General features: G+C 40.5%; 1 protein-coding gene across 1 annotated transcript in view; it reads left to right on the forward strand.

Annotated features, from left to right (window-relative positions):
• Positions 1-14,951, forward strand: part of LOC147684822 (cytochrome P450 3A21-like) — a 295,556-nt gene that overhangs the window by 199,786 nt on the left and 80,819 nt on the right. Inside the window, exon 9 of the mRNA XM_086940697.1 lies at positions 4,618-4,702. Coding sequence (XP_086796823.1) covers positions 4,618-4,702 — 85 coding nt within the window. The remainder of the gene's footprint in view (positions 1-4,617; positions 4,703-14,951) is intronic.

Genomic DNA, 14,951 nt, shown 5'->3' on the forward strand with positions numbered 1-14,951 from the left:
TTACTACACAGTGGGGCTTCTTTTAACTTCATCTGTGTCATGGAATACAACAAAATGAGCCTGAAGCCTGAGCTATACAAAGTTGCAGTGCAAGGGTACTCCTGGATGTCCAAAAAGCCACTGCTAGGACAGTTTCAAACTACTCTCACAGATAAGGGGAGAACAGTAGAAGCTCAAATCTATGTAATTGATGGACCTGAAGCAGCAGACTGCTTACTTAACCTGCCCAGGGTGAGCATTGGATACTATCGGAAATACTATAGAGAGCCCACATACCAGGAAAACCAGAAAACCCTTTCAACTACATATCAAGACATCCCAGGTTGTCCACAAAAACAAGAGCCTCATTAGTTGAAGACTACGTTCACTTTGTCAAGGACCAGGCCGGACCACCTGCAGTTTCACTTGAAGCTATCAACAAAGCCACTGCAGAGGATGCCACCCTTCAAAATGTAGTACATCATCTCCCAATGGACATGTGGAGATACCTGGAAGGAGGCAGGACCAATCAAAAGATAGACACCAAAGAACTGACCTCTTTGCAGCACAACAAAAAAGAATCACAAATGTTGGATCTGTGATAACGATACAGAAAAGGGGGTAGTGATGAACAGAGTGTCTGAATTAAGCAGACCACTCTTACCCATTCCAAAGATCAGGGCTTGATCCATCACCGTTATTTATCTCACTGCACCATCCCAGCTCAGAACCTGGCTATCTGCAAATCGGTCTGTCCCTGGCCCAGTGCATCATGGGAACAGGGCAGACTAAACTACCAAGCCAATTCTTCACCAGAAAGGAGACAAGCTACCGGGGACCGGTTTCTGGCATTTCAGCCGTCTTCGGCCCGGCTTGCTTGGATCCTGATGGTGCAGTGAGAAAGGGACTCATGTCTGTGTAGCTCATTGCACCACCAGGATTCAAGCAAGCCGGGCCGAAGACGGCTGAAATGCCAGAAACCGGTCCCCGGTAGCTTGTTTCCTTCCCAGTATAAGAATTGGCTTGGTAGTTTGGTCTGCCCTGTTCCCATGATGCACTGGGCCAGGGTCAGACTAATTTGCATATAGCCAAGTTCTGAGCTGGGATGGTGCAGTGAGCTAAAGAACGGTGATGGATCAAGCCCTGATCTTTGGACTGGGTAAGAGTGGTCTGCTTAATTCAGACACTCTGTATATCACCACCCCCTTTTCTGAATCGTTTTTGGCCACTATCGGATCTGTGATAAAGCATAGGATGCCATGTGGCACCGGGCCAAGCAGTGCGCACCACAATCCCCACTTGGGAGAATCCAGCTGGTAATGCTTCTCACGCTCCAGACCAAGAAGCGATGGTGGAGTGGGGCCACAACAAAAAGACCAAGCTGAAAGAACATGTGGCATTCACCAGAAAGCAAAAACATCAACCATCCAGGAAAAGGTTTGGGTCTCGGTCAGGCAAGAACAGAGAAAAAAGACGGATGGCCTCTATCATGAACATCCATTACAAGTGACCAATATAAAAGGAACTATGATAATAGCAGTCTCTGATGACAAGAGGATAACCGGATCTATGACAGAATTTCGACAGACAGAATTTCGACCTACACAAATATCGGCGTAATTATATCGATAGCAAAAATATCGACGCCCTATGTACAACATGGTAAGTACCAAAATATCGAAAAATTAATATCGATGTAAAAAATATCGTTGTTAAATATATCGATTTTTTTTAAATTTAAAATAACATAAAAAAACTGTAAATAATACATAATAATTACTTAAACATATTTAAATATATGTAATAATTGTTAAAAAAAATAATAATACATATTTAATAAAAAAAAAAAAAAATAATATATAATATATCATTACTTAACAATAATTACTATTCCCACTCCAGTGGGTGCAACAGTAGGGAAAACTGACCCTGAACACTAAAAATACCCCTTTACCCAAAAACCTAAAACTGACCCTGAACCCTAAAAATACCCCTTTACCCATAAACTGAAAACTGACCCTGAACCCTAAAAACACCCCTTTACCAAAGAACTGAAAACTGACCCTGAACCCAAAAAATACCCATTTACCCAAAAACTGAAAACTGACCCTGAACCCTAAAAATACCCCTTTACCCAAAAACTGAAAACTGACCCTGAACCCTAAAAATACCCCTTTACCAAAGAACTGAAAACTGACCCTGAACTCAAAAAATACCCCTTTACCCAAAAACAGAAAACGGACCCTGAACCCTAAAAATACCCCTTTACCCATAAACTGAAAACTGACCCTGAACCCTAAAAATACCCCTTTACCAAAGAACTGAAAACTGACCCTGAACCCTAAAAATACCCCTTTACCCAAAAACTGAAAACTGACCCTGAACCCTAAAAATACCCCTTTACCAAAGAACTGAAAACTGACCCTGAAACTCAAAAAATACCCCTTTACCCAAAAACTGAAAACTGACCCTGAACCCTAAAAATACCCCTTTACCCAAAAACTGAAAACTGACCCTAATCCCTAAAAATACCCCTTTACCCATAAACTGAAAACTGACCCTGAACCCTAAAAATACCCCTTTAGCAAAGAACTGAAAACTGACCCTGAACCCTAAAAATACCCCTTTACCAAAGAACTGAAAACTGACCCTGAACCCTAAAAATACCCCTTTACCAAAGAACTGAAAACTGACCCTGAACCCAAAAAATACCTCTTTACCCAAAAACTGAAAACTGACCCTGAACCCTAAAAAAACCCCTTTACCCAAAAACTGAAACCTGACCCTGAACCCTAAAAATACCCCTTTACCCAAAATTAATTAATATTACAAATAAATTACTTCCCACCCTATTCCCCTATAAACCCACAACCCGCTCCAGTAGTAAAACATATAATTTAGTTAAAAATACACATAAATTATCAATTAATTAATCAATTAATCAATTAAAATAAATAATTGCCAATTAATATTTAATTGCAAAATAAATTAATCATTGAAAAATAATTATTTAATTACAAATAAATTACTTCCCACCCTATTCCCCTATAAACCCACAACCCGCTGTGGTAGTAAAACATAATTTAGTTAAAAATATACATAAATTATCAATTAATTAATCAATTAATCAATTAAAATAAATAATTGCCAATTAATATTTAATTGCAAAATAAATTAATCATTGGAAAATAATTATTTAATTACAAATAAATTACTTCCCACCCTATTCCCCTATAAACCCACAACCCGCTGTGGTAGTAAAACATAATTTAGTTAAAAATATACATAAATTATCAATTAATTAATCAATTAATCAATTAAAATAAATAATTGCCAATTAATATTTAATTGCAAAATAAATTAATCATTGAAAAATAATTATTTAATTACAAATAAATTACTTCCCACCCTATTCCCCTATAAACCCACAACCCGCTGTGGTAGTAAAACATATTATTTACTCTTATATATTTTTAAATTATAAAAACATATTAAACACATATTATAACAATTAATTTAAATACTTAACTTATATTTCTAACACATATTAGTAAATCGAAATTACTTACATCGATATATATATGCTATCGATATTAGTAATTTCGATATTTATGCTATCGATATTAGTAATTTTGATATTACTTACCTTAGGGTCGATATTCTGGCCATCGATATTCTGGACATCGATATTCTGTCCCATCGATATTAGCAACTCGATATTAGTGTAGGTCGAAATTAAGAACTCGATATTTTGACTGTTTACCAGGATAACCAGAGACATTTCTCATTTCAAGAAATGGGAGTTGGGAGTCAATAAATATGCAGTCATCTTAAAGAGTGACACCTCTGGAACTAATCAGGAACAAGCCAGAGGAGATGACCCAGTATTCACTCTTGTAGCTGCAGTACCAACTGAACCAAGCCCGCTATGTCCATCACAGTAAACACTTTAAAAACCTGCCCGACCTATTGAAGAAATCTAAACATCTATGTCAATAAGAACAATCAACATTTTTGTGTGTGGGGGGGAGATCTAATGGTGTAAGTGGACGTTGGCTGCAGGGCAGTAGGACCCAAGAGAAAAGGAGACCCTGGCAGGGGAAGTCTAAAGGGATACTGGAAAGGGAGGAGTAGTTATGGCAACAGGAGGCTAGAGAGGGGATGCTTAGACACAGGCTCTCCTAGCGTTGTTCAAATAAAATAATCAAATGCACACCATTGTGTCGTAGTTATTCCCTGCTCCGTCATGACACATCTTCTAGCCCAAAGTTTCAGATATTGCTGTCCTAGTCAAATACATTGACAAACACTTCTTCGAACCGGAGGCATCAATGGGTGACAATAAAGAAACCACAGACAACCAAGGTTTGTAAGTGGACATAGGGCAGTTATAATAAACAGGACTTGATTTGTCATCATTATCAGCATAAAGTGATGGATTGCAGCATGATAACTGGTGATAAACTAAGACTCCCAAGTTCAGTGTCACATGGGTATGTGCCATACCTTGATGCCCCTAGTATTCCTCAACAATTAATAATGTCCTTAACAAGCAAGCTGAATTGTTAGAGACGGTACATATTTGTATTGGATATTTTTAACTGATAGTATACTGTGTGTCTTTCCTTCTATTCTCAGAACCGAGTGGATTTTTTGCAATTGATGGTTGATTCTCAGACAGAAGACATTCCAGCATCCAATGGCATAAATCTTGGGTACAAAGGTAATACCCTAAAGTGTATCCATTAGTTAAGTGGATTTTAATGTCTAAGATAGTGATGGAGATCAGCAGGTCTGACAAGTAGAGTAAGTGAGTTATTTGTTTTTAAATATGTATAACATACATCATGACGCCATACAAAGTATATTTACGATGATCAAAACCTAAAAGAGGAAAATAAAGGGTTAAAAAAAAATACAAAACGTGCAAGTGAACTGTGAAAACAAACATTCATCCATACAACAGAAAGGCATGCAATTAATGGAAATTTTTAAAGTTGAACTGTTGTTTCATTAGAGCAAGTGGGCCTTCATCTGAGATTTGAAAGCACCAATGGTGGTCTCATCCTTAAATTCTTTAGACCTTGAATTACACAGCTTCACTCTGGTCACCTTATAGTATATGTATTGTAGTGGGGCTGAGCCTTGCTTTCACACAGTGTTAAGTTAGCATGAGCTTATTAGAAGTTTAAATGCCAATTTACCGTTCTGCTGTCTTTTGCACACGGCACACACTTTATTAATTGTTTAAAGTTAGGCTGAGTGTTTTGCTTCACATGAGAATAACTTGTTTTGCTACATTGCTAAACTTGCTTTGTAAGCTTAGTCTGTACAGTGAGTCCCGAGGCCTTCAAGGTTATTTCAACACTGTGGCTGTTTTTCAAAATGATCAGCGCACGTTCTAGACATAACATATATGCAGCTGTGGCCACCTCAGATACTGGCGCTTTTAATAATGCACTGTGTAGGAATGATTGAACACACTTGGAGAACATTCATATGCTGAGAACTTGTGCAGAACCCAATGTGATTAACTCCTGCTAAATCTTTGAGGTATGAGGTCGCCTATGCAAGCCTAAGAGACCTTCTGTAGTTATAAAATAGCCTATTAGCAAGGGAGGGTGAAATATAGGTATATACTTAACCTGTTTCCATTTAGCATTGTAACATGCTTTCTCCCTTTGTATTTTATGGAGTAGTAACTATGCTGACAATCTTATTTCTTATCATATGTCTGCTTGTATTAGCAAAGAGGCTGCACCTGAGATCACGGCATTAAAAATAAACATTTTAAACTTGCTCGTGTCTCCCTTTACTCCCTGTTCTGGACTGGTATGAGAGTATAACGAAAGAGTGCTCATGTTTCCCACCTTACCTGAGGTAACCTAGGTCGCATGTTCTGGGTTGTCTAATCATTGGTTACTTTGCTATAGGAGGAAGAGCTAATGAGACACTGATGCTAGTCAGGTAGGGATTCTGGGTACTAAGGTGAGTTTTTGGCACACCCTAATTCACTGAGGTCCTGGGTCTCTGTGCACAGTTCTGTGTCTGAGCAGAATCCCTGCAACAGTATTCTAGATGAGATTTAAAATCTCTTGTTGATGGCTTTTTCAAATCCAGGGTGCAATGTGGGCTCTGGTGGAACCATGGGGCACATGCATCAACATAGTAAATTGCAAATACCTGAGAACCGCAATTAGGTTATTGCAATTTACAATGCATGAATTTCAAAGAGTTTCAAACTGCGATTCCTAGGAGGTCGCAAATCGATCTGCCTCTTTAATATTAATGAGGTAGATCACAATTTGCGATCCCCTAGAAATCGCAAAATTCACGGGGATGGTGGCCTGCGGGGGTCAGCAGACCACTATGTCCGTGATTGTTTTGAAATAAAACAATATTTTTTTTTGTAGAGTAGCCCAATTTCCTTAAAGGCAAACAAGATGCTTTACAAAAAATCAAATGAGAAGTTATCTTTTCTTTTTTTAAGAGCAGGCAGTGGTCTGTGGGACCACTGCCTGCTCTTAAAAATGCTTTTACAAACATTCACAAAGGGGAAGGGGGTCCCTTGGGGACCCCTTTCCATTTACGAAAGGTTACCACCTACTTGAAGTAGGTGGTAATATGCAAAAGGTTTGCAACCACATTCACGCTCACAAAACATTCATGCATACTGTTAGGATTTGGAAGGGATGCCCTAAATATGCCCCTTCCAAATACTGAATCGCAAATCATAATTAATGTTAAGCTAAAATAAAACCCCAAACATAAAATATATATATATTTGTTTTTCTGATACATTCAGACTTTGAACATTCAAATACAACTATCAAACTTGATTAAAATCTCTGAAGAAATGTTTCTGTTAGTTTACTGTAAATTATTTCTTTTAAATGAAAAATATATAATGACATTAAAAAAAAGTAATTTATCTTGTGGCAGTTGCTGGTCAATGGTGGGGGGAAAAAATACTTTTCTAACTCTGCGGGGTGGTTGCCTCAGGGAAGTTGCTGGTCAGTGGTGGGGGCCAAAATTACTATTCTAACTAACTCCACATGGTGCTTACCTCAGGGAAGCTGCTGGTCAGTGGCGGGGACAAAATTATTGTTCGAACTCCTCTGGGTGCTTGCCTCAGGGAAGGTGCTGGTCACTGGTGGGGGCAAAATTACTATCCTAACTTCGCTGGGGGTTTCCTCAGGGATGGTGCTGGCAAGTGGTCGGGCCCAAAATCACACTTCTATCTCCACAGGGTGTTTGCCTCAGGGAAGGGGCTGGTCAGTGATGGGGGCCCAAAATTACTACTCTAACTCCGCAGGGTGCTTACCTCAGGGAAGGTCATGGTCAGTGGTGGGGGACAAAATTACTATTCTAACTGTGCCGGGTGGTTGCCTCAGGAAAGGTGCTGGTCCGATATTGCTTTATGAAATGTAATCAATAAAAAGCAAATCATACTAGTCCTCATTACGATGTCGGGCGGAAAGCCTCGGACCGCCGCCCGACATGGTAGGTTTAAAGTCCGACCGCCGCAGTAGGATGATTGCAGTCCGAGTTTAAACCGGTGGGGAAATCCGACACAGCTTAGACGGGCTCAAAGAGCCCGTCAGTCAGTCGGAAAGGCATCTTAATCCCTTAAGGACGGCATTTCCGCTATTGGAATCATGATGAAGGTTTCCGACAGCCAATCCATGTTGGCCTTTCCAACATGGATTGGCTGTTGGAAACTGAATTTACCCCCGGGCCTGGTGCCTGCACAGTGTGGCAGGCACCAGTGCATGTGGGTCCCTTGCTCACTTTGCCACTGGATTCAAGCTAGCCTGGCTAATGAGGAGTGTTACCCCTATCCCAGGATGCTTGTTTCCAGTCCATGAAAGACCTGGCATGGCAGTTCGGGCTGGACTGTACCCATGAGGCACAGGGTCAAGACCGATTTTCATATAGCTGGGTCTGAACTGAGGTGGCGAAGTGAGCTAAAGAATGACAATGGATTCAGCCCATCTCTGTGGCTGGGGGTGAGTGTCTAAAAAGTTTCAGCGCTCCGTCCATCATCTCCTTGTGTTTGCTTTGTTCGCCCTAAGTTGGCAGGGTATGCCTAGACATGGGCCCTTGCTCACTTTGCCACTGGATTCAAGCTAGCCTGGCTGATGAGGGGTGTTACCCCGAAACTGGTCTCAGGACAGTTCTTTCCGATCTAGGGAAGTCCTGGCTCAGCAGCTCGGGCTGGCCTGTACCAATGATGCACAGGGTCAGACCGATTTGCATATAGCTGGGTCTGAACTGGGGTGGCGAAGTGAGCTAAAGAATGATGATGGATTCAGCCCAGATCTCTGAATGGGGGTGAGTGTCTGAAAAGTTTCAGCGCTCTGTCCATCATCTCCTTGTGTTTGCAGTGTGGATGAATACTACACATCAATTACTGAATCTGAGTATTTGACTGCAAATGAAGACAAATGGGGTGCCTTACTTAATTACTTTGAGGACACATGGATTGGCGATCTAAGCAGGTCAGGTCACAGAAGGAATCCAATGTTTTCTGTGAAATAGTGGAACTGTTACATGACCTGCTTAGAGAGTGAAGCAAAGACTAATAATGCCATAGAGGGATGGCACACCTTCTTCAACAAATCAATCGGAAAATCTCACCCAAACTTTTATAATTTCTTGGAAATTTTGAGGAAGGAGCAAAGTTTCCAAGAAATGAGAATAGCAAAATCATTGACTGGGAGTCTGAACCCACAAATTTGTTGATGGCGGCTTCAGACTACCTAGACAATATTGTACACATTCCACACTTCTGAATGACACTAACACCTATTCTATCTTACTTGCCTGTTTTGCAATTCATTTAAAAAAAATTAGATTGCTTTCTTTACACTTTGATTTAAAAGAAATCATATTCTTTCTTTAAACTTAGGGCCTGAATACAATGACGGGCGGACAGCCTCCAACCAGTGTTCAGAGACTTTCTGACCGACATGGTAGGTTTAAAGTCGGACGCAGTATTAGGATGACACCAGTCAGAGTTAAACCTGTGGGGGGTTCTGACGTGGAGCCCGTTGGTCCATTGGAAAGGCTGCATAATTCTTTAATGATGAAGACTCCGCCATCAAGATTGTTATATCGTTTTCCGACAGTCATTTCATGTTGGCCTTCCTGACATGGAAAGGCTGTCGGAAGAGACACTGGGGGGCCCCTCACAGGGTCCCCTTCTCTCCTGGCCCTCCCCATACTGTCCTGGGGGCACATCCCTGCACCAGTGGCAGGCACCATAGCCTTCCACACGGTGCAATAATGTTTGAAAACATCCATTTTCCAATAGGAGCTTGTGCTGCAGGCGTTTTGCACCGTCACACAAGCTCCCATTGGAAAATGGATCTTTCTATCCGCACTAAGGGCCTGATTACGATGTTGGTCAGAAAGCCCCCGGCCGACAGTCAGATTCTCCTAGACGGTGTAGGAACCCATCAGCACGATTACGATGCTTGGAAGGAGAACAGTTTGGTCATTCAGAATCAGTTCCGACCGGCATTCTGAGAATCTGAGTCGGTTGGAGCTGATTCATACAGCTCAACAGACAGCGTTTCTGACTGACCGAGTATAATGTCGGATTCCAACAGCCTTTCTGAATCGGTCAGTATGAATAAAAAGGCTGTCCGAAACTGAGTATGGGGGTCCCTAGTAGGCCCCCTTTCATCCCGAGTCATCCGGTTTGGGGTGGAGAGGGTACCCAAAGGACACCCTTGTAAAACCATGCACAGTGTGGCAGGCACCATGGGGTGCCTGTGACAGGGTGCAAGGTTTTTTGCAGACACCCATTTTCCCCGTAGGAGCCTGTGTTGTCGGTCAGAACACAGGCTCCTACTGAAGTCAATGGGAGTCCTTCCGAACGGTGTTCAGAAGCATCATAAGCGAGTCGGTCGGAATTGAATCCAACAAGGAGTCAGGCGGTTTAGTTTCCGACCAACATCGTAATCAGGCCCTAAGTGTGGAGGCATCCCAATTGGGTTGTCGGAACCCCAAACTCTAGTCGGGTGGTTCCTTGCCTGCAACGGTGTCGGACGGATGCTGTGCATCAGCTAGGGCTGTGTTTCCTCCAGTACGCGCCTGCCCGCCTGCTCTGCTCCTCTAAGGCTTATCTTACTACACCCGAATTCAAGAAAGCGAGGATCTGCAACCATGCTCCCGCTGTCTAGGCAGACCTACTGTAGGACGCCCACCCCTTTTCAGCTGTGCCCGACTGACAATATATACGTCTTTTACACACTTAAAATTCAGCAGTATACATGATAAAAGGGCCATTCATACGGGTAATCCCTCCATATAGTAAATGTGAAAGTTTGGGTTATCATTCGCACCATAACACCTTTGCAGATAACAGAGCACCCTACAAGTGGAATTAATAATATTAGTAGTAATAATAATTACCGAGCAAAGGAGAAGGTCGGCAGCAAATAGTAGAGACAGCTGGAGAGATGGCATAAAAAGACTGGACAGTGACAGACGGTGGGGTGGCACAGAAAGGAAGCAGAGCAACAGATGGCAGGGAATAGTATCAAGAGAGACTTCAGCGATAATAGCAGAAGAAGAAAGGGCGTGGTTGCAAGTGAAGAAGACAGGTAGGGTAGGATGGCAAAGACAGGGTAGGGTGGCAAAAACAGGGTGTGCAGGAGAGGAAGCGAGAGCAGTATGTGGTAGCACAGGAACATAATTCATCTTGTTACTCAAGATTTCACAGACAAACTGGCAAACCATTACACGGAAAAAGCAGACACATTGGACTTAAAACAGAAACAAAGCACCAGCACTAACCCTTGCAAAAAACAACAAGCCACGAATACTCTAACGTAGCCTCTCCGTTCCTTCCAACACATCTCACACAGTGAATTTATGGACCTGGTCAAAGCAAGCAGGTTTGCCGGCAGCCCCCATCAGGGGTAACAGGTACTATATGAATGTAAACCTTTCTTCCCCTTCTTTCTCTCCGCTATCCCTCTCACTCCAAATAACTGACCAATATCCATCACTCAAATTACTTTCAAATTTCACCGTACTAATTCACCACTAATCCTTTATGGGTTTCCGGAGTAGCGTGCTACTCGCCCCCCCCAAAAAAACCAAAAGCGCTTCAACACACCATCAGGGGTAACAAGCGATATATAAATAGAAACCTTTTTTCCTCTTCTATCCTTCTGCTATCATTCCGAATCCAAATAACTGACTAACCTATCCACCACTTAAAATTACTTAAATGTTTCACTATATTAATTCAACAATAATCCTCTATGGGTCCCAGAGTAGCATGCTACTTGCTGAAAAAGCACGTTGACACCTCATATGGGTAGTAAGCGCTATATAAATGCAATTTCAATATAATACAATACAAATTTGTCCAACATCGTAATCAGAGCCTTATGTTTTTTTTAAACCAAAAATTTTGAAATAAGCAATGATCCTGACCTGGGCCTAAAACCGCTAACTGCATAGGAATTAAAATGGTTGGTAAAACATACAACAAAATACTTACATATATCTAACTACCTCCCTCCTCTCTCCTTACAATAAACGTTGCCACCCACAATCACTCTTTAACAGGTAAAATATGTCTTACCTGACCGCAGCTCTTTCTTGCTTCCGATCTTGACCGTGACACTCCACAGACTGTAGAATCAGACGACCAACCATGAACAACAACTCTGAAAGGAAAAAGGAAATAACAAAATAAATAAACAATAAATGTTTAAAAAATAAATGTACTATTTTTAAAATGTTTTTATTGAAAAAAATGTATATATTGACGCTTATTTATATAATTTTTTTCTCACATTTAATTCAGTGTTATATCCTTTTTAAAATAAATGCATCTTTTTACTATTAAATTATATGTGGCGTATCTCATTATTTCAATAAAAATAAATCTGATAAAAAATACACCTGTTAAATCAGTTATTATAATTTTAATATTTACTATATATTTGTACATTTGTATGAGTGTAGGTATGTCCATGTTTACCTACAATTATCTGTTTTATCAATTTATTTTATATTTACTAAAATTAAGAAATACAGTTTTAAAAATAGTACATTCTCCTACACAAAACCCCAATTTCTCCAACAAATCTATGCCGCACCAAGGGGCTTATTATGATTGCGGTTTTCCCGCATCCTCCGGGCCGGCGGAAGCCACCGCCGGCCCGGAGGATGCGGGAAAACCGCTGCGGAGCTTCCACAGACCCACCGCCAAATTAGGATGGCTTGTGGGTCTGGTATTCTGTCCGCAGCTTTTCCGCCGCAGTCGCCTTCCGACTGCGGCGGAAAAGCACTAACATGTCTGGCGGTGTCTAAAAGACACCGCCAGGCATATTAGGATGTCTGCACTTCTATGCTTTTCCACGGCGGCTTTTCCGCCGTGGAAAAGCATACGGACCTTCACTTCGGGGGCCCATTGCGGGCCCCCTGGGTGAAGGGGTGGTGGGGGGTGCACATGGGGGGTACCTATGGTACCCCCCCTGCATTTGCGTGCACACAGCAGCAGGCACCGTGCGGTGCCTGCCGCTTTGTGCACGCAAATGCCATGCATGCAATTTTAACATTGCGGCGGGTGCAGCTTGAAGCTGCACCCGCCGCAATGTTAAAGATAGAGGATGTGACCGCCACCCTGGCGGTCACATCCTAATCTGCACAGAGGGAACGCCGCAGCCCATGCGGATGTTTCCTCCTACTCTGGGGTCGCGGACGGACTCAAGTCCGTCCGCGATCCTAATGACCCCCCAAGTGTTAAACTCCCATAACTAATATTTTTAATAATTTCTAAAATTAGTATTATTAACAATAAAATAAATTAAAATCCAGGTGTTAAAATGAATACCTGAGTATTAATACACCCTCACACCCAAACACCCTAATTCCTTTGCATCCCATGCCATAGGGTGGGTGTTGCACCCTCATAAGTATGAATTTAAACGGATCACTGAAATAATATCTACTACCAAAATATCGAGTTCCCATAATATCGATGAAAAAATATCGAGGGACATAATATCGACTTTCTATCTTCACTAAGGTAAGTTCAAAAATATTGAGTTTAAAATATCGAGTGTTAAAAATATAGACTCAAAATATCGATTTTTAATGTCTTTAAAATAAGTTAAAACTATTATAATATTAAATATATTTAATATAAACATTGTTAAAATTATTAAATAAATGTAACATTATTACATAATTAATGTAACTTTAAAAATTAATAATAATAATACATATATATATTTAAATACATGTTATTAATAAAACATATAGAATATATTTACCGTAGCATAGCAAAAGGTTTAAATTTAATGTAACCACTCCAGTGGGTGCTACATTAAAGAGATCGTTGGATAGCGTAGGGGTAAAAATTACTATTCCCACTTCAGTGGGTACAACAGTAGGGAAAGCGTTGGATAGCGTAGGGGTAAAAATTACTATTCCCACTCCAGTGGGTGCAACAGTAGGGAAAGCGTTGGATAGCGTAGGGGTAAAAATTACTATTCCCACTCCAAAGAGTGCAACAGTAGGGAAAGCTCTGGATAGCGTAGGGGTAAAAATTACTATTCCCACTCCAGTGGGTGCTACAGTAGGGAAAGCGTCGGATAGCATAGGGGTAAAAATTACTTTTTCCACTCCAGTGGGTGCTACAGTATGGAAAGCGTTGGATAGCGTAGGGTTAAAAATTACTATTCCCACTCCAGTGGGTGCAACAGTAGGGAAAGCGTTGGATAGCGTAGGGGTAAAAATTACTATTCCCACTCCAGGGGGCGCTACAGTAGGGAAAGCGTTGGATAGCGTAGAGGTAAAAATTACTATTCCCACTCCAGTGGGTGCAACAGTAGGGAAAGTGTTGGATAGCGTAGGGGTTAAAATTACTATTCCCACTCCAGTGGGTGCTACAGTAGGGAAAGCGTTAGATAGCGTAGGGGTAAAAATTACTATTCCCACTCCAGTGGGTGCTACAGTAGGGAAAGCGTTGGATAGCGTAGGGGTAAAAATTACTATTCCCACTCCAGTGGGTGCAACAGTAGGGAAAGCGTTGGATAGCGTAGGGGTAAAAATTACTATTCCCACTCCAGTGGGTGCAACAGTAGGGAAAGCGTTAGATAGCGTAGGGGTACAAATTACTATTCCCACTCCAGTGGGTGCTACAGTAGGGAAAGCGTTGGATAGCGTAGGGGTACAAATTACTATTCCCACTCCAGTGGGTGCAACAGTAGGGAAAGCGTTGGATAGCGTAGGGGTAAAAATTACTATTCCAACTCCAGTGGGTGCAACAGTAGGGAAAGCGTTGGATAGCGTAGGGGTGAAAATTACTATTCCCGATTAATTATTTTAAATTAATTACCAATTATATTTTAATTATTTACCAATTAATAATTAATTTAAAAATATAAATAATTCACATATTTATTTAATTAAAATTAAATTACTTCCCACCCTACTCCCCTATAAACACACAACCCGCTACAGAAAATAAATTACTAACATTTAATTATTTATCCATTATTTATTTTTAATTAATTACCAATTATATTTTAATTAATTACCAATTATTATTTAATTAACAATTAGATTAAATTTACATAATTAATTATTTATAATTAAATTACTTCCCACCCTATTCCCCTATAAACCCACAACCCGCTACAGATTTATATTACACAAATATTATTAAATATTAATAACTTACCTTATTTTCGATATTTTTGTTGTCTATATTTTATCTAGTCTATATTATGTCTAGTCCATATTTTTGATTCGATATTTTGGCTATTCTAGTCGATATTACTCGATATTTTTGTTGTCTATATTTTGTCTAGTCTATATCCAGTCTATATTTTTTACTCGATATTTTGTCCAATCGATATTTTGGAATCGATATTATGTCTGTTTACCAATTTAAACATGTTTAAAATTACAAATATTAATAATAAAATCTAAACTGA

This window comes from Lissotriton vulgaris, chromosome 10 (assembly GCF_964263255.1).
Source record: "Lissotriton vulgaris chromosome 10, aLisVul1.2, whole genome shotgun sequence".
Classification (NCBI taxonomy): Eukaryota; Metazoa; Chordata; class Amphibia; order Caudata; family Salamandridae; genus Lissotriton; species Lissotriton vulgaris.